At 32.5% G+C, this 21,616-nt stretch overlaps 1 protein-coding gene across 3 annotated transcripts in view; it reads left to right on the plus strand.

Moving 5' to 3' along the window:
* Nucleotides 1-216: 216 nt before the first annotated feature.
* retn (retained) overlaps nt 217-21,616 on the plus strand; it is a 70,197-nt gene continuing 48,797 nt past the window's right edge. For all 3 annotated transcript variants that reach the window (XM_070107838.1, XM_070107839.1, XM_036370093.2), the window contains exon 1: nt 217-1,588. In XM_070107838.1, the coding sequence (XP_069963939.1) occupies nt 1,511-1,588 (78 nt within the window). In that variant the 5' untranslated portion in view covers nt 217-1,510. The remainder of the gene's footprint in view (nt 1,589-21,616) is intronic.

The raw sequence follows: 21,616 nt of genomic DNA on the forward strand, positions 1-21,616 counted from the left end.
AAATCGAGTTTTCGGTACGCCGCTGCCGCGCGCGGTCGACGCTATCGTCAACGCCTCTGTATCGCGTTGAATTGCATCGTAGCAGCGAAGTGTTACTGGTTCGTGTTGTTGTCAAAGTAGATATATTTCATCGGCGCTCTACCAATTTGCTGCTCTGCTGTGCTGTGCGCGCTACTTCTGCGTTGCTACGCTTAGCTGGTTGTTTTGTTGGTCGTACTCATTCGTGTCTGGATCGTTGCCGTTCAAAGATCACAGTGCTGTTTATTTTTTGCTTCAGCGGGTTTTCTGTCGATTGCCGTTTATATCGGAATTCGATTGCGAGGAGGTGCTAGAGTGGCAATTTAGTGACAGATTGTGCAAAGCAGAAGTGAGAAATAGTTAATAAAGGTACTAATTGCAATAAAATGTTAAATTTACAACAACTATGTTACGCAAACTGATCAGAAAAGAGTGAGAAAATATTAGAAAAAGGAAATAGTGTACAATAACAACAACAAAGTGTGCGAAATTTGTGCGGAGAAAAAGTTAGTAAAGTAAAAACAAACAACGGTGCATTGATTGCGCACATAAGCAAACATAAATGACAAACAAATAAAAACGAGTGAAAAAAATTTATATTAAAAAAGTGCATAAAATTGTAGAAAAGTTTGCAATTTCAGGCAAATTTTAAAAAACGCATTTCCTTAAGAACTTAAGAACTGTTTGTTGTAGAACGCACACAACAACAGTAAATAATATTGCAAAATAACAAAAAAATTAATTTACGTTTACAACAAGAGTAATTACAAAAATATAAAAAAATCAAACCGAGTACAAATTACAACTGCAACAGCAACAATAAATAAAGAACCAGCGAGCGCTGCCAGCTTTGACAACGGCAGTTTTATCAGCGTCGGTGGCTGTGACGTCGCGTTGTCAGCGCAGCTGCATTGTTTCATTAGCGCTGCAGAATATGTTTAACGGTACCTCATTTGAACTTATTTGTTTTTGTCAATAGGCGATCAACAGGCGCTGGACATTAAAACAAGAACACTCCGTGCTACTCTACAGCAATTAAGCACATTTATTAATGGTTTCTGTGTGTGGGAGTGTGTAATGTTGTTGTTGTGTAACCCACGCATTTGAAAACGTTTATTTCGTTAATTTTTTGACTTATGCAATTTTACAAAAATAAAATTGCCTATAATTAAGATTTTCTAAAAACAACAAGAAAGTGACAATTTATTCGTTTTTAAATTCAATCAACAACAACAACAACGACAGATTTCAAGCAGTTTCGGTTGAGTGCAAAATCTTATAAAGCTACATACTTATGCTAAATACATACATATGTACAACTAATTGAACAGCTGCTTAATTTAAGTGATTTCAATTATTCACTTCAAGTTATCCTCGCTAAACTGTGTTTTTGTGTGAGTGTATGTGTGGAAATAAGTGTATATTATTTATTGTGACAAATTTGTGTAAAAAGTACAACAAGAAGTGCAGGAAAAAAGTGTTTCTTTAATAAATGCAATTATATAATATGGATTGTACTGGCCGTCGTTCGAATCAAAGTGAACGTGCTCCAGATTTAGGCGAAGATTTGGTAAGTGATGCAACCAAAAACAGTGAACATCATTTGTTAAATGTAAATGAGGGTATAGAAGATCTTTATCTTGATTTCGATTGGCCAGTTTTTATGGCAGTTACATATATGTTATAGTAGACCGTTCTGAACAATTTGTGTGGAGATTGTAGCATTGCTTGGTATAGTAATCTGTGCCAACTTTCGTGAAGACATTTTATCAAATAAAAAAGTTTTTCATATAAGGACTATTATATATGTTTATATAGTATATACTAATATAATATATATTTTTTTAGTGTCTCCGACATTTCCTTGTGGGTGTTACAAGCTTCTTAGCATACCCTTTATAGGGTGTAATCATTCTATATGGTTATCCATATGTTCAAAAATTAATGATTTTGCGGTTATAGATATGTTTCTATTAAATAGTTGTACCAATCTAACAATGCACCAATTCCACTAAGGAAACAATCGTTACTAATCGTCAACAGGAAGGTATTAAGGAATTAATATTTGGTAATTTCTTAGCCTTTTCACTGACTGGATTGTACAAATATGTACGTTAAGGGAACAATGTGTGTAGTAAGTTCATCAAATCTTCAAATGACATACATCTACAAATGAGCCCAACCCCGAATTTTGAGCCCAATGTCAGAACTGTAAATAAGTTTTTACATTCACTGATAGTTTTGTCCTGATCAAGCTAACCTAAACATGTTAAAATGTCTTGTCATGCACTCCTTAAACGCGCAAAGGTCATTTTGAATGGGTGCCCCTCTGAAAAGGTTCAAAGCTATCATTATTTGTTTGGTAGGCATATGCTGATGAATATATGTATAATATACATGGTTCTCCACCGGATATGAAACGTCGGTGATGCTCTTCTTAGATGCAATTGAAAAGCGAAGTGATGAGTGTTGAAAGCTGCTGGAATTATTTCGTGGATTGTTTTGGATAGTGAAATCTGTTGTTTGTAAAAATAAATTGGTAATTCTATATTGACAACTGGAAGTTTGTTTGGAAGATGTAAAAACTCTGGTTTATAGAAATGCATGTAATAACAATGTATTCATAATAAGTGGGTAGGTAGAGCGGGTGTCTGGAATTAAAATCCTCTCACTCTATTATGTCCGCTCTGTCCCACCCCGTGCTTCTGATGAAGTTCATCAAAAGAAAAAGTTTTATCTGTGCGATCTTCGAAACATCGTCAGGAAACCATAGCCCGATACTTGCGATTCTTTTCCTATACGGACCTTTGCATTCGCATAAATGATGTTCTATTGTATTCTGTTTTTCTTCTCAGCTGGCATGTCTGCTCAATTAGAGTATTAGCACTCCTACTACAGTTATGTTATTTCTTTTGAATTGTAATAATCAGCAGGTGCGAACCAACCAGCAAGTTAGAGATTGACTCCACCGTACAAAATCATTATTACGGAAAGCTCTATAAAAATAAAATTGAAAATCTTTGTAAATCATTTGATCAAATTTGACCTGGACTGGTGGAATTTTATTATAATAAAGAGCAACTGATAACATAAAATACTTGAAAGAACGCTCATCGTTATCAGACGAACAAGTCTGTTGCTAAGTGCACTAAAAATTAAAATTACCGTTAAAATAGTTGTCTTTGAACGTGAATTGGTTTTCATATAATTTGTTGTGATTCAAGTATTTAAAATCTACAAGGAAAAAAAAAATGGAGACTTTTAACACCGTTTAGAATAAATATACATTATAATAATTATTTTTTTTTGCCGAAAGGTCTATAAATTTCGTGTTATGTATCTGTTCTTAAGATAATATCATAAAATAAATTATACATGCTATACATAAATATTATATATTCGCATATGCACACAAATTCATACAAATTCAATGAATTTCGTTGATTTATATAGAAAAGTCTTAACATCGCCATTTAGACATATATAAATAATATGATATAAACTTTGCAGCAAGGAGCTCTCTTTGGTACACCCTGTATACAATATTTATTTATTTTATTTTGCTTATATAAAAACAAAGCTTTATGACCACGTCGAATACAACACTTTTAATGTACACATTAATGAGAAAAGTCTTTATAGCAAGCATGCAATAATTTGAATAATCAGCACACGGGCAATATGGTAGACTTGTGTTCGATCATTAATTTGATTAAATGTTAATGCATAAATCAAAATGCTTATGTCATAAAGAGTCAATATTTTAAGTGATTTCTGTGAGGTCCTGCTTTTGATTTATCATTTAATAATTATTTTAGAATTATAAAGAAAAAAAATAAATTTTTATACAAAAAACTGAAATTTGTTTAAATAGTTTTTTATATGGTATCATTTATAAATTTTATTGCCAAACTAGTAGGTCGGTAAAGAATTTCTGTGTGGCGTTGACAGATTTCTAAGAATATTTGGTAAATATCTTATGTCGAGTCTGCATGTGTGTGCGTAGTTAGAAGATCTTCTTTCCTGGTATAAGTGTTCGTAAGTTTCTTTTTCGTTCCACTTCAGCCATTATTGAAAAGTTAGAAAGATTGGTTGCTTACAGACTCACGTTTCTGTCGCATGTCTACAGTTGTTCGACTCTAAGGCGTGTGAATTAAGAGTGTTCCTTCACATTTTAAAATATTTCCAGTGTTGCATTTCATTTGCAATTATCTTGTTTGGGATTAGCCAATTCGAAGAATTAGAGATCTTAACAACATATTAAATATGCTTAAACCATTCCAATTAAGTTGAAAGCTTTACGTTCTCACCACAGTTGGTTTTAGGTTACTGGAAGAGATCCGAAGCTTCAGCATCTTTTAGAATTATTTGAGGGATGTTTCATACTGCTACAACAACAACAAGGTAGTAGAACTCTGTTTAAGGGGTTAAGTCCATTTATGAATTTGAAAAAATCGTTTTACTTTTTGGATACTTGCATGTATAGATTTATATCGAACGTACATATGTATATTTGAGAACATTCTTCGAAAACTTACAATTGATCCGGCAAATAGTTTCGGAGATATAATCGTATTTGCAAGCATATTTTAATCGGTTCTCAAAGCTGTAAACGCGTTTTTTTCGAAACCTGTCGGTATGGAAAATTTCTCCGAAAAGGCTGGACAGATCAACTTAAAATTCTCAAAAGCCGCAATTTTGTAAAAAATTAAAATTTTTACTAAGCCTTCGATCTTTACCGGTATTCATCCATTGTAATACATTTTTTTTTAAATTATTGGTTTTGAGATAATTTTAAGCAGAAATATCTTTCTCACCCCCTTTCTCATCTTTTTCCGGGGGTCCTCCTGGAGATCTGTTACGGCATTAAAAGTATCCACAAATTTTTAAAATGAATCAACGGTTATTAAAGTACATTAAAGTTTGTAAATGTACATTATTTTTATTTATTTATTAAATAAAATGTCTCTTAAAAAAAAAAATTCACGAAAAAATACGTTTTTTCTGTCTTCTAAGAGAATATAACGTCTTAAACAATTGCAGAAAGTTTTGAAAATAATAGTATGACGTCACTTAAATATAGTAGAAAATAATTTCATTTAAAAAAGTTCCGTCTAACTCATCTGATGTCCATTAGAAAAAAACGATCGCGAAATAAAATACTTCAATTTAAATAAAACTTAGACTCGCTACATGTTTATTAAGAAGAATGTAATCAGCAGAAAATAAGTAATAAATAATAATATCAATAAACTATATAACAGGCATTTTTGGCGTCGGTGTGAATTATGACGATAAATAAATTCAATTAACTTTTCTCATTAATTTCGATTTGCTTACCTGCCTGCTTTGCTGCCGTATTGTTGTTGTTGCGGCAAGTGTTGAGCTATAAAATCAAAAACACGTCAATGGATTTTAAATGTACTTATGTACACAAGTATATACCCGCATTTACGTAAATAATTGAGTGCATGTAAATTTGTACATACATATTTATATTCAATTAAAGCGCGCCAATGACTAAGTGATGTTCTCTGAGAAGTCACAAAAACGTCCACCGCATCGCGCAGGTAAATGTGAGAAATCAAAAACTCGTCATATTATTAAGTCAATATCGAAAAATGAAATCACACACACGCATATACACAGACTTGCAGGGGAGTAAATATATGTATATTTGTTAGCATGTAAATAAACCGTTGGAATACAATGCCTACAGTGTGATGCCGACAACAATGAATTATATTTTTTCAGTTGCTCGAAGAGTTTGTGATATCAACAGAATCAGCGCGCTGATGAGCTGCTTTTTCCCTCCCTACCCTTTGTAGCGAATTGGAGGTTCGTCGGCGGAGTAGCGGTTAGCGGTGGAGTCTGCTGCGTAACAGCCAAGTTCACATAGCGTTGCATGCTGTGGAACCCGCTTGGTGTCAATTTGACTGTGCGTTCCTGTCACACGGCAATCGTGTTTCGTTTTGTGCATGTATGTATGTATGTGTGTGTATGTGTTCCACAGCTTGTTTGCTCTGCGCCGTTTTGTCTGTCCAATTTCCAAGATTTCTTTTAATTTAAAATCACACTTGTTTTTTGATCGCATATGTGAATTAATTGTTTAAATATTTACATTATTTGTTAGTGAGCTAAACGAATATTAAATGGCATACCTTTATAGTATGTTTCTTTATTCGTCACTTCGCGCGTTGAGCGGGTTAACAGCTTTCTTAGTTTATGCTGGAGTTATGTTGTTGGTTTTGGCATTTATTACTGTTGTTGTTGTAAGAATATTGATTTTCATTGTTGTTGTAGTATTTGAGTTTTTTTGATATGTCTTCTATTGTTTTCTACCTCTAACAACAATATTGATATGTTTCTAAGCGCTCGCGCAGATCGTTGCTCATTACAAGCCGTTGACCATTGAAGAAGCTCCGAAGCTCAAATCAGTTAACTAGTTGGTTTACTGTTAATGTTTCTAACAGCACTTGTTAAGTAGGTGACAACAACATTTCACTTAAATTAAAATCAATGGTTTTTATTTGGAAATTAGAGGTGTTTATGTTGAGGCGCTATGATTGGAAACGTTTGTTTGAAGCTTCGCGGCAGAACTGAGCTAACCAGTGAGCCCACTTGTTGCGACATTTATTGACATTGATTTAATGACAAAAAAGAAAAACCGTTAACTTTGGCTGCGCCGAAGCTGTAATACCATACACAAATAAAAAAGTTTTCTTTACAAGAACTTAACTTTGCTCGAACAATTTGTATGGCAGCTATATCCTATAGTTATCCGATTTTAACAATTTGTTCGGAGCTTGTTGCATTGTCTTGAAAAATAATCCTTGGTAAATTTCGTAAAGATTTTATGTCAAATACCAAAGTTTTTCATGCAAGGACTAGATTTTGATCAATCAGTATGTATGGCAGCTATATGCTATAGTGGTCCGATCTGAATTATTTGTTCGATATTCGATTCGAAAATGTAGCATGGGTTTTCACAGTAATCTGTGCCAAATTTCGTGAAGTTATAATTTTTACTAAAAAGTTTTCCATAAAAGAACAAGAACTTGATTTGGATCGCTCCGTTTGTATGACAGCAATATCCTATAGTGGTTCGATAGCCACGTTTTGGACAAATGAGCGCTAGCTTGGAGTGGAAAATACATGTGTAAAATTTCAGATCGATATCTCCAAACTAGAGGCATTAGTTCGTGTATTGTTAAGGGTATAAAAAAATAACAAAGAGATATCAATTGATTTTTAACTAAAAAAGTGAGTTTTATAAAAAAAAAATACCAAATAGACAGTTGCATTGTTGTTGTTAATTGTTTGTGTACATACTTGTTATATTGTATCCGATTTTATTATGTTGGTATCTGGAATTTCCCACGGCATTTTATCTGAAACATATTTTTATAAGCAAATAGAATATTTTAGCTTTTTTATGCCTTGAAAATATATTTTTTTTTTTTGGAAATATCTTGAATTTTATTGTTAAAAAGTGTTTTATAGAAGCTCATGTTTGCGTGAATTCCCTCTTCTGTTTGTTCAATACTTGTTGAGAAGCTTAATAATAAGCTTGGGAACCCCGCATTTTATTTGCTCACTGAGAGAGTGTGAAAATTTTCTAAAGAAAGTGTTAAAGTGCATTAGCAGCTAGTTTAGATTTCCCGGTGATTTATGTATTTATTTAAATACCATATATACATATGTAGGTATATGACATGAAAAGAGCAAAGCTTGAAAGGTTGAAAAAAATAGTTTGATCGGGAAAGAAGAATTTAAAAAATAGATAGTTGAGAATAAACGATAAAGATAATCAAGTAGGTGAGAAGTCGTATAGGTTATCGCTTGCGACGAGAATATTACACAAGCACGATCCATAAAGCTTTAATCTAAAGTTTCTAAAATTAAAAACAGAGCTAGAAATAATAAGGTGCTACCTCTTAACTAACCAATCTCACCTGGAAGATAGAGACTCTTAGAGAACAACTAATTCCCTTTCAAAGTCACTATTAAAAGTACGGAAAACTCTTTTTACAACAAAGAGCTCTTGGTAGTAAAACATTTGGCTCTTTTTGACTCACAACACACGTCATGTGCCAGCTCCACACGTCCACAGCTTGCTTTCGTTATAAAAAAAAATGCGTTTTTTAAAGAATAATATCTAAAATTAACATACGAAGTAAGGACTTGGTCAAGTACAGACTGACTAAGTTGAAACAAAGGATCTAAAAAACGTGGTCTTTGCTTTATTGTGGTCTCGCCAGCACTCAGCAAATGACTTTGTTGATTTTTGATTGATTGCCATTATGTATATATTTTGTTTCAAATTATTTGTATCGATTCGAAGTAAGTTTAACTAGATGAACATTCTCGTTATAGATCACTCTTCTCTAATGCATATATTTTCATAAAATATTAATAATCAAACACAGATTTTTGATCGTTTGATTATTATAATAAATAATTATAAAAAAATTTGCAGCCGATTACACTAAGTTAAACAATTAATTATACGCTCCTATCTCCGAAACTATTTGCCAGATCACCATCAAATTTTCGGATAATCTCTTTAAATAAATGCGTATTCGATACATACACAAAAACTCGATTTTTTTTGAAATTCGCAAATGGATATAACACTTTAAAGTTCAAGGCTTTTAAAATTAGTTTTAACATTTCTCAGACCACCCAATATACACATAAAGTCATTACATAACATTGACTGAACGAATATGACAAGCCATTTATAGTGGAAAAAATAAAATGTCTTTATTATCGTCGGATTTCTTAATTAAAAATGCTGCTTTACACGCACTGCAGGGCTTATAAAATTATCCATTCAAGTTGAGTTTTAATTCGCCTCCTTCTTCTTTGAACCTATCAATTAAATATAGTTATTAAATATCTATTTATATCTTGCGAGAGAGTACATTTACCCTCATATGATTTGCAAAGATTTTCGCTCAGAATTCTCACATAATTTAATATGGCTATCGCACTTGCAACCCTCATTAACCACGAAACCACCAATTAAATTAAAAATTATATGCCCTTCGGTTAATAAGTGGGACCCTTTGCACTTCCATAAAATTGATTGTAAATTGTATGACTTTTACGAGAAATCACAGAAAATCAAAGTTTTTGGCAATGAAATCATTTTAATACTAAGATATAATATGTGTGTGTGCCTTTAGCTCGGTGATCGTTTGTTTCTAATGTCTCAATAGCACCATCTCCTGCGCAAAGTCGAAGTTAATGAAGTGCCACTATAAATGATTATGAAATTTTCATGCCACATAGCTATAATTTAAATTTAATCACATGGGGCAGCAAATGTTGAACGCCGATCAGCGGACGACGATTAATGCCGATCATGCGATCATGGCGATCATTGATCAGTGTGAATGCGCGTTTAAGTGGCTGCTAATTTAATTAACCAAATGATATGTGCCTGAGTAGGGATACGGCGGGGGAAGACAAATGTATGTAATGCAATTCGAAGTGCTTGGCAGAGAGGAAGCAGCGCTTAGTAGCGGCATTTGACAGCTAGCGCTATGAATAGCGGATTGCTTGGCGTTAATGAATGATATGTTTGAACTGTGTGATAAGTGGTTGTTGCCCTGTGGCAGCATATTTAAATTTATTATTTTGAAAATATGCAGATTTTAATATTTTGTCTCGATAATGTGGCAGAATTTCGGTTGTTTTTAACCATGATGTGTGTGTGTATATGTGTAATTAAGGCATTTTTTCACGCTCCCCTGTCCATTGACTTGTCTTTAAACGGCTTATAGCTCGTTGATCGGTTTGTCATTTGCGAATATTTCCTATCTTTGCCCGTTAGACCATTTATTTCTCTCATTTATCACTCATCTGCTTACATATCTACATTTATGTATATTTTTAGATATTTTTAGTGCGTTCAACGCTTCGAAATAACCCTGTTTATACTTAATTTAATTAGCCACAATTTATATTTCTCGTTAGCATCTTCTGCTACTGACCCTTTGTGCTTACAATTCGTTGTTAAACACATATCTACTGAAAAATATAACATAACTACATACATATATACATTATGGTACGTAAAAGAACGAATATTGTTTTTGCTTTGTACTCTGAAAAATACCATACTCTAAAATTTTTGTAGAGTCGTAAATTTCATACAAAGTTGGAAGCGAGTTTTTAATTTTTCTAACTGATAATGAAAAAAAAAAAATTTAAAACTGTAGGGCGGAGGACCTTCCCGTTACAATTAAAAGCTCATACTTGGAGAGACTTTCTTAGAGGTGTCTAAGAAACTACTTTTTAGAGTACGTAGAGTACGTAGCGAAAATTTTTATTTTTTATTTTTAACCACCCTAATGTGCATATATGTATCTATGTTTTATATATAATATGTCATTCTTCCATTTATATTTATTGTGTGTTTGTGTATGTGTATGTTCCTCATTTTGCAGCACATTTCGCTACTCATTCTCAGATTCATTTTTCGTCGCCTGCATGCTGTCTCGTCATTTCTATTGCCAATTTCGCATAACGGAAATAGTAACACGTGCTGCGTGTCTGGTGGCACATTTGTGCCCAATAATCAAATGCTTCGTTCGTCCTATTTTTGGCATTATTTGGCTATTGCACAACTTTTCTTTATAAGTATATGAGTGTGTTTTTTTGCACTATGTTGGAGTTTAAGTGCTCTCACATTCAATCAGACAAAGTTATTGAGTTTTTAACAAATGAAATTTTGATTTTTGGGATTTAGTTGATCTTTTGTGAAGAAACACACATTGAAGGGCAGTGTAACGTGTAAAAAAATTAGAAAATATTGTAGCTGCATTCGCTAAAGACAAGAAAAAATACTAACCTCGGCTGCACTGAGGGTATACTACTCTTCACAGGTGCATTTTTTTTATGGCATAAAAGTGTGTAAAAAGATTTTTATCTTGATTTTTAAGGGTCAGTATGGGAGCTATATGCAATAGTAGTCCGATCTAAACAATTTGTTCGGACTATAATATTGCCTTGCTCTTTGCTAAATTTCGTGAAGATATCTTGTCAAATACAATGATTTGATTTCGATCGATCAGTTTGTATGACAGCTCTATGCCCTAGTAGTCTGATATCTGTGTCTTCAAAAAATTAGCAGCTTCTTGGATAGCAGAGAATGTGTGCTAAATTTCAGATCGATATCTCGAAAACTCAGGTGTTATATAACTCAATCGACTCAGCTCTTCATACTGATCATATAGGTATATGTATACGAGGTGTGTTAAAAAACGCGAATTTCGCGGCTTTAGAGAATCCAATTGTCAAAACTTTTTTTATAATGTTGATATTTTTTTTATTTTGTTGTTGATTTTATTGATTTTGAAATTCCCGTTATGTTTTCAACACACCTCGTATACTTTACAGGGCTTGCGATGTTGTTAATATGGACAAATTTATAAAGTGATTATCCTCCAAGACTACATAAAATGGACCGAATGTCTTAGTAAATTTAAGATAACGTAGTCTTAATAACACACTAGGTCTGTTTTATAATGGGTCAGCAAAAATTAAGTTTCTCGAAATTGCAAATCAGAGTATTCATTACTAAGAGTGGCCGGAAGTTTAAATATTGAAAGGGGCTAATTAAAAACTTATGTCAAGACACAAAAATTTCAAGGTTGCAATACATTTGTATACATACTTTATTAATATTTAGTACAAGGACGTGTTGAAAACTAACCTACGATTACTCTAGTTCTGTCGATATTATTCATGCTTCGGGTAATTTCCTTGGATCGGAAAATTCTTCTTAAGATCGGAAAATTAGTTTATGATTCTAAAAGAATTTACCAAAAAAATTTTTAATTTTGAAGCATAAATCTCAAAATTGTTGTTTTTATTTAAGAATTTTGCATTCACTCTTGCTCCATTCTAAGTAATGGTTTTTAGTAAACTCAGTTTTAGAATTTTTTTTTTGATTTTTTGATTATGGATCGGACTTCTGTAAGGCGAGGTAGTGAGTTTAAGTCACTTCAGACAGAAGACTCAGATCAATGAGCCTTTCTAAACTGGTGTCAAGTTTCCACTTTTCTAAGAGCCTTATACAAAACGGTTCACCAAAACGAAAAGAGAAACGTTTGACGAGGTTAAAACGAATTTCTGAAATTAAAATACAAATATTTTTTAAAATTTGATACTTTTCTTATAAGTTCCTACCGCTCAATCGACACTATCAAATACAAATACCACCATATAACACATCCACATTGGATAGGCGTCTAAAGACTTGTACTATACCATTGAAATATGCATTCTATGGAGGTCGCCTTGAAAAGCCGGCACAATAACAAACCGCCATTAATGTTACCGTTATGAACGCAGATGGAAGAGTTTCAAAAATGGCGGCAGCAACATAATAAAAGCCATTACACATTTATAGGTAACTAATACATACATACAAACATGCTAGCAAGTATGTATATTTATGTATGTGGCAATTCGTAAGTTTGAATTAAAAGTAGAGCGACGCTGTGTGGCGAGTGTCAACACTCTTGCCTAGAGCGTTACGCACACCGCGCACCGGAGGGGGGCCTTATGGATTAAGCTGACCGGTTACCGTGTTTAAAGCGCCGATGTGGCGAGCAGCATAAGCGGCTTGGTCACTGTTGGTAACAAATAACTTTTATATAGTAAACTCGCGGGCATATTTATATTCATATCTATATACGTGGTTACATATATGAATGTATGTAGGTAATGCTTACATACGGGCATAAAAAGTATGTAAATTTATATTGACTGCACATATTTGCAATTTACTCGCATTTTTTCATGTATGCGTGTCGTCATATCTAACTAAACACACACATACATATGCTTTTTTGCTTGCTTCGGCTTGAAAGCGCACGCCATTGCAGTTTTTGACGGTTATTTTGGTTTGTTATTTTTTTGCTGTTCGCAATTGTTTTACTCTTTTTCCACTCCATTGCCTTGGGGTTAAACTAATCGCAGGCGCTTATACGCGAAGTTATAGCGCGCGATCTGGCATTTTGCACATTTGCAGAGCAGCCATTGTTTGATTTTGTAGTACTCGGGTATTAATATAATATATTTGAATATATAAGTATGTATGTATGTGTGTGCAAATTGTTTTTGGCAAATTATAAATATTTTGCATATTTTTCTTTGTATAATTTGCATATTTCGTTTATTAGTATTATTATTTTTTATACATACACACATATGTAGTGCATATATACCAACGAGTACATACATATTAGGGTGGAGCGAAAAAAAATTTTTTTTTTTACTTAGCTCGAACGTGAAATTTGTAGATTATAAAAAGAAGCAAATTTTTGGAATTTTTTTTTGTTTTTTTAACATCTGGAACTGCCCCTTTATTTTAAAGTAAACATCTAGAACATCCCACTCACTTTTAAAGTAAATTTTGAGTTAAAATTTTTATTAAAGTAAATTTTGAGTTAAAATTTTTATTTTATAAATTTTTTTTTTTTAATATTTTTTTGATAAGTGTTCTAGAAGCTGTGGAGAGTCCTCTTTCTAGCAATTAAAAGTTAGCAGCTTAAAAAAAATGTTTGTGGTCATTATTGGAGTTTTAAAGAAAGCCTTAACCGACAACATGCTTTGCTTAAGCGTTGAAATAAATTTTGAGTCAAAAACTGTCAAATTCGGTAACTTTTATATATATGTGAAAAGTTTAAACCAAAAAAAAATTTTTTTTTCCAAAAAAAAAAATTATAACTCGAAATTTACTTTAAAAGTAAGCCTCTAGATGTTAAACAAAAATAATTTTTTATTACCAAATATTTTCTATTTTTATAATCTACAAATTTTACCCTCAGGCTAGGCAAAAAAAAATTTTTTTTTCGCTCCACCCTAATACATACATATGTATATGCAAATTTGTGAAAATGAATGAATACCGGATTTTTGGATTTTTTTCTTGTGGTTATGTTCCAATTTATTTGAACTTAGCATGTCTGCTTTTCATAAATGTATATTCAGATTTGCATATGTATTTAATTAGTCGCGCTCTGACACCGTCACTAAAAGCAACACTGTGGGGTGCATCCGGAAAGAGCGGATGATGTGAACGCTCCTAGCATTTTACTTTATTTATACATATCTATATAAATGGGCATATGCATATGTGTTCATATTTATGTGTGTGTGTGTATGTAAACATGGGTGAATATAAATGCAATCAATATGCAATGCCTTATATGTAAATCGAACAGTTTTTACAGTTGATTTCCAACATCATTACCAATAAATAATATGGCCGTGCAACTAGTCCGTAACTAAGCTTAAAAAGATGCATATACTTTTTGAAGTTTTTGAATATTGGATTTTTAATTAATTTCTGTGACTTTTAAGCTGAAGTTTATGTTTAGCTTTTTTTATTTTGCTTTCTTATACTCTCGCAACATGTTGTTATCTATATAAATGTCTAGGTTCATACATGTATAGTTTCTTAAAATCGTGATATTTACTCTATTTGAGTGTCTGTACACCTAGAAATTTGGACAGTATGATAACACATCTATAATAAATGCACTATTTTTTGTTGGGATAGAAAAAGATAAGGTTATGTCGACCACGCGATATTGTCAAACAGTCATAACTTTTGGATAGATACCTCCATTAACCAATTACTCTTTGATAGTGTTAATGCGTACACTATATTAACTATGTGAACGTTAGAGAGTTCGTTTTTGCGAATGTGACTAGTATGTCGTCACTTGGGCTCGAAATAGCTTTTAATTTCTGCACAACGCCTCAAAATGCCATTAAGCTTATATTCTATTCGATAGTTTACCCAACAAGCTCTTTTTTAATCCTATGGTTCATAAATATTTATGAAATAATGTATCACCAGAATCAGGATTTAAGTATGCTTATAGAGCGTTAAGAGCTTAAAATTTGGGTCTATTATTATATCATAATAACATGACGTAACTTGATTATTATACCAATGTTCCAATATTTCGAGCAATCGTTGGAAAGCCGCTGTCCTTGTGCGTCAGTATTTATCATTGATTTAAAGCGTAAACAATATTTTTTCACTCAAATATGTCGAACTTTGTGCCTAAAAAATTGTTTTTGCCGGGAGTTCTTCTTCATTACTTTAATATGAAGAACATCGCAGCCGCAAGTGAACGTGGTGGATGTTTATGGTCAACTTGCTCTATCTGAGCGAACGCTAAACGCTTAAAATCATATGTGAATACTGGCCAATCAGCCTATAGCTATGACGCCAAAATACATAATGCTTGTATTTGGTGGGATCAGAAGGGCGGAAAAAAAGCTTCGAAAACCGGGTGAAACCATAAATGATTCAAACCTGCTTTTTTTTACTGCTGCTACTACGAAATAATAGGTAGATGAAAAAACTTACCATAGTAATGTATATATATGTGTGTTTATTTAATATCATCAAAAAGTAGAGATGTTAATAAATATAAAGCCTTTTTAATAAAATCTGAAATTTTGACTTGAGATTTTTTGTTTGAAAATTATGGGTTTTCCTATATTATGTCAATATAATTTGGAATAAAAAAAAAATACAGTTTGTTTCGTACTTAAGAAGGTAAGTTTAGACCAAATTTCCTGAAAGAAAAAAAAAAGTTTGTACAAGGCAAAAATAAAAACCCCAAAAACTGGGTATGTGAAATTTTCAAATAAATTTTGAGGTTATTTCACAAGTCCATATACGAAAGTTAAAGATATTTTCATTACCGATAATATTGCCATACATTTTTTTTCTTTACAATCCGTAGTTTTGCCGGATATCGAGCTAAAACGTTAACGTTACCCCCGGCCCTCCCTCTCCTTATTCCGACCTCAGATCGCCCGTAAATTATTTTTCCCTTAATGTTTGTTATTTTCTCTTTATTTTCGATGATTTCATCCAACTATGATTTTTTTTGTTTTCAAAAATTAGCCAGCCTGGTCTTAATATGGAGCTGAGATCAATAGTAAAAATATTCGAAATTATATTCATAAAAGTGGTTTAAAAATTTAAAATTTCATTAAACCTAGTATTCAGCATCGAAGAAGCACTTATTGTTGTTTTTGTTAATAATGCACTGGATAATTGCATGTTATAGGCTTGTCTGAAAATGATTTCTGTGACTACCATACTTGGATTTGGGTATTACCCATATTTTATAATCGCACATGTTATATGCTATATACTTACATATAGGTATGATGAACTATGGAGACATATGCAATAATGTGTACACATTCTATTTAGTTTTTTTTTTTTTTTTTTTGTTTTTGCTTACAAAGCACCAAGAAATTTCCATACTCCATTTCAAATCTCATAAAATACTTGAGTATATTATTATTTTTGTTGAAATTTACGACCAATCCAACGCACATTAAATCAACAATAGCAACAACAACAAACAAATATAACCATAAAATAACTTGAAGAACTCAATCTGTTTTCGATATGCCTCACAACAATGCCGCCAAACAAAGGACAATGTGTCAGGCCCAGTTTGCGATATCTACTGCTGGTTATACCCTGCACACACGCACATTCACACATATGTTTTAGTGCGTCAGCAGTTGATCCTTGCTATTATTATTATTATTGTTGTAAAATGTTGTTGTATTTCTAGGAAAATCAAATGATCCTTCACAGCGTTATAATATGCATATATGTACTAACACACATTTACATACCTAGATTGCATATAAATATGTCTGAATGTTTGCGTGTTTGGATGGATGTAAGTGTGTGTGTGTGTGGTGTTGTCGTCAGCGGCGACGAGTGCGCATATAATCTCTATCCTTCAAGCATAATGCGATGATCCTGTTGGCACGTTGCGCCTGCGTGAACAATCAAACTATTTTCATTTGCATGAATAATGAAGAGAAATCGGCATTTGATTGTGCTTTGTCGAAGGCAGGCGGGCAAAGCAAAATGGCGACACATATCTATATAGACATAAACATGTGTATGTATGTGTGTTTGTATGAATAACTAAGCATATAAAATAACATTGTTGCAATGTGGTTGATTCTGCGACTGCCGTTTTGCCAAGATCGACACGAGAAAATAAGAGGCATCGAAAAATATGGAAAGAATCTAGAAGGCGCTGAAAGGACATTGGACTAACAACAACTTTTAGTGTCTTGCAAATATGAACGTGTCTTCCGTCTAAATATCGTCTGCCACTAAATTTGGCCGCGCTCAATCTTGTATTAACACACTGGCGGTCAGCGCCTGCGCATTGTCCTTGCAGTGCCATTAAAGTACTGTATCGTACCTTCACGAAATCTTTTTCATTCTACTATAGAGCACATATTTTGCTGCTGTTTTCGGTAGTTAGTGATTTTCCCCGCTTATATTATATTACAGACAATGTTTCAAGGGTTTTATATGGAATTTCCTTTTTCTGGATTTATTATCGCCTAAATTTCCTCGTTCGTACTTTTTTCAATGCGTATTGTATTTAATTACACTTCGTAGTACGAAGCGCTATGACAATTATGCATCCACATTTGTATCGCAATACTCACTATAAATACATAAGCAAATGTAAATGTTGCTAGAATTGATTTTCAAAATTTTATGAGCACTTTCTCGGTTTTCAATACTGCACTTTGTTCGGAAATTTGTAGTTTTTCGGGGAAAAAGCAATTTATGCAGTGATTGGAGACAGATTTATTTTTGTAGTTGTATGCTATTGAGCAATAAAACTTACTCATTTTTATTGGTTATATAAGTAGAAACATATTTATATGTATGTATACATACATATATACTAGGGTGGAGGCCTTTTTTTTTTTTTTGCTTAGCCTGAGGGTAAACTCTGTAGATTATAAAAAAAAAATTTTTTTGGACAAAAATATATTTTTTTTTAACATCTAACAGTTTTAAAGTAAATTTTCGAGTTAAAATTTTTATTTCGTAGAAAATTTTTGATAAGTGTTCTAGAAGCTGTGGAGAGTCCTCTTTCTGGCGTTATCAACTTAAAAAAATTTTTTGTGGTCAATATTGGAGTTTTAAAAAAAATTCTTAAACGACAACATGCTTTCCTTAAGCGTTAAAATAAATTATGAGTCAAAAACCGTCACATTCGGTAATTTTTATATAAATGTAAAGAGTTTAAACCAAAAATAATTTTTTCTTGTACAAAAAAAATTTAACTCGAAATTTACTTTAAAACTGAAATGTTAAACATTTTTTTTCCAAAATTTTTTGTTTTTAAATTTTAATTTTAAGTATGCCTGTAACACCCAAAAGAAAACGTGGTAGACCCTATAAAATATATACATATTGTATATGTATGTTAAAATGATCAGCGTGACGAGCTGAGGTTAATTAGCTATGTCCGTCTGTCTATCTACTAGCGTACTAGTCCTTTTTTTTCCCAAAAAGCTGCTCATTTGTCAGAACCGCCGATATCGCACCTCTATAGCATATAGCTGCCATACAAACTGAACGATCGGAATCAAGTTCTTGTAAGGAACCTTTTGTATTAGTAAGGGGTGTTATAGCTTTGCTACAACCGAAGTTAACGTTTTTTCTTGTGTTTAAATAACATTTTTTCAACGTTATAAACTATTTCTTTTTTTTCAATAAAATAATCATTTGTTTTATATATCCACTATGTTTATATGTCAAATCATTAACTTTCTCTAAAAACTCTCCAAAACGGTTTAATTACAAACGAATTTAGAGTGATATATTTTGAGCTTGTTGAAATTATTTCATTTAAACAAGTACTCAAATAAATTCAGTTCATTAAAAATTAATCAGAGATTCCATAAATATACTAATAGACTTCTCAGGTTACTTTTGGAGTTTGGCAATCGAAAATTCTGCCCTATATTGTATATACTATAGGTTCCATTACGGCCACATTCGCGGTATACATATATTGGCCCTTCTCGTGTTTAGTCGCAAATTCTGTGCAGCTTTCGGCAATCGCTCGCTTCAATTGGATGAGATTTTGTCGGCCAATAGCTCAATATAATTTACAAAATAAATATTCACAAAGAATTAACAAACGAAACTGCGTTTAACTTTCAAAAACCTAATGGATTTTCCAATTAAAATAAAATAAAGAAAACTGCAACGACATTTCGCAACACTATTAACTCTTTATGCAACACATTTTTTGTAATTAGCACAAAATAGTAAATTATTTTATTTATGCCGGCGTGCATTTTGGTGATAAAATGTCAAAGCGTCAATGTGCAAGCAGCTACGAACACGCACATACACATAAATGTATGAATTTTTATATTGCAATATAATTTGTGGGCGATTAGAAAATACCCTGTAGGAAAAATTTCTCTAATATTACATTTCGCTTGCTAATATTTACTTGATTGCAATTGCTGTTTCTACAAATGCATTAATATGTTTTATACATATGTATATGTGTACACGTGTGTTATGTAGTACGAATATGTCGATAAAATTGAAATAAATTTTCATTAATATTAAAAGTCATTAAAGCGCGTTGCCTTATCGCCGCCACACTTCGTACTCATGAGCAGCGCTGGCGGCCATCGCATGGCCCCCAAAATGAAATTGTGCATTTCACACATACAAGCAAGTGCTGGCTGGTGTGCATGTGTTACGCACAGTGCGCCATGGAGGTAGCAATAAATTTGTGTTCATATATATATATATATAAATGCGTGTGTGTGTGTTTTATCGCATTGCTTTTGGCGTAAATGATAATTAAAGTTTCATGTAAATTAAAATTTTCACGTAGCGAGCGCTACAAATACACACGCCCAAACATGCAGCGACGCTCACACTAGTTCGCGAGTGAGTAGCAAAGTATTTTTATGTATATTTGCTGAAAATATAATGTTTCTTAATAAATTAAAATAAAAAAGCAGGAGAAGTAATGTATTCATGTTGTCGCAGTGCAATTACTTAGTTGTAGACAAGCGTACATACATATGTAAATTTGTATGCATGTACGTGTTTTAACAATTGTATGGCTTGTAGGTACAATGCATTACATTATTGCAATTTATGTTTAAGTTTGTAGGTTAGAATTGTTCCACGATATTTATAATTGAATAGCGATAAAATCAATAGTTTATTTGTCTGTATGTACATATGTACATACATAAGTATGTTTATTTTTATATTTGCACTTTAATTAAGTGTGTAGGTAAAGAAATCAATGTAATTTTCTGGCTCCAGTCACACAACTGCTCGATTTCATAGAAAATTATATTAAAAAAAATATTTATTGTAATTTAATATAGTGTGTTAAAAACACCATAATAAATTTCTGTTTATGATTTGCTTGATTTTATGTGATTTTTGTGAGCATAAAAAATATTGATTGCAATTATTCACGGATATTTCTAATAGCTAGTTCCCCAATAACACTTCTATCTTGAAAATAGTCTTACTAATGCGGTATAAATCTCGAAAGAAAGATAATTTCTTTTCTTTGATTTTATTAATTTTTATAAAAGCAGTCAAAAAATGTGAAAATTTTTTTTTTTTATATGATTGAAAATTTTTAATAAATAATGGCCTCATGTTTCCTAAAAATATATAAATAATTTAGAGCTATTACTACATACCTAAACAAGAAAAAACGTTAACTTCGTTTGCACCGAAGCTTTAATACCAGTTTGTATGGCAGCTATATGCTTTAGCATTCCGATCTGAACAATTTCCTTGGAGATTATACTGCTGCCTTGGACAATAAGCCATGCCAAATTTCGTGTAGATATCACTTCAAAAACAAAAAAAAAAGTTTTCCAACAAAAATAGGATTTTAATTCTTCTTTTTGTTTGGCAGCTATATTCTATAGTGCTCCGATCTGAAAAATTTGTTCGAAGATTGTACCGTTACCTTAGACACTAGCCTGTGCCAAATTTTGTTCTTCAAATAAAAATGTTTTCCATACAAAAACTGGATTTTCGATCAGTTTGTATGACAGCTATAGTGGTCTGATATCGGCGGTTACGACAAATGAGTAGTTTTCCGGGACACAGTGAAAACTGTGAATTTTATAAGAAAAATAATAATAAAAATATTCGGTTATTGATGTAATATACCTAGAAAGTATGATTCCTTCTGGAAGTAAGACTATTTTGGTTATTTGGAATTTAGAATAAAATACACGAAAAATTGTAATTTTTTGTTTGAAATAATTAAAATATGTTATTGCTACCATTTGCAACACAATTTCGGTCTTCGTCTGCATGACTTTTACCAACAACTCTACAGTTGCAAAGCTGCTAATCAGTTGAGCACTCAAGCACCGCCCGATTGTGTGAGTGTTTTTAATTTCTTCCTAGCAACTACAACACAAATGATGTATCATACAGCTATTCTCTGTTTTTTTGTTGCACACTTCTTTGTTTTTGTTATTTTTTGAAGGGCAATTCGCCATTGTCGTCACAACACGTCTGGTTTCGCTCTTGCCTCGTGGCGCACAGAATTTCTGCTAATAATCTTGGTCAGCGCAAGGGCTAGCATGCAGCCATCAACAGTTGGGAAGAGCCAAAAGCCAGTAGGCTTGCCGAAATAAAACAACCGATCGATGGACGATCAGTCAACCAGTCAAGCGGTCAGCTAGACTGCCA

Source organism: Bactrocera oleae, chromosome 4, assembly GCF_042242935.1.
Source record: "Bactrocera oleae isolate idBacOlea1 chromosome 4, idBacOlea1, whole genome shotgun sequence".
Classification (NCBI taxonomy): domain Eukaryota; kingdom Metazoa; phylum Arthropoda; class Insecta; order Diptera; family Tephritidae; genus Bactrocera; species Bactrocera oleae.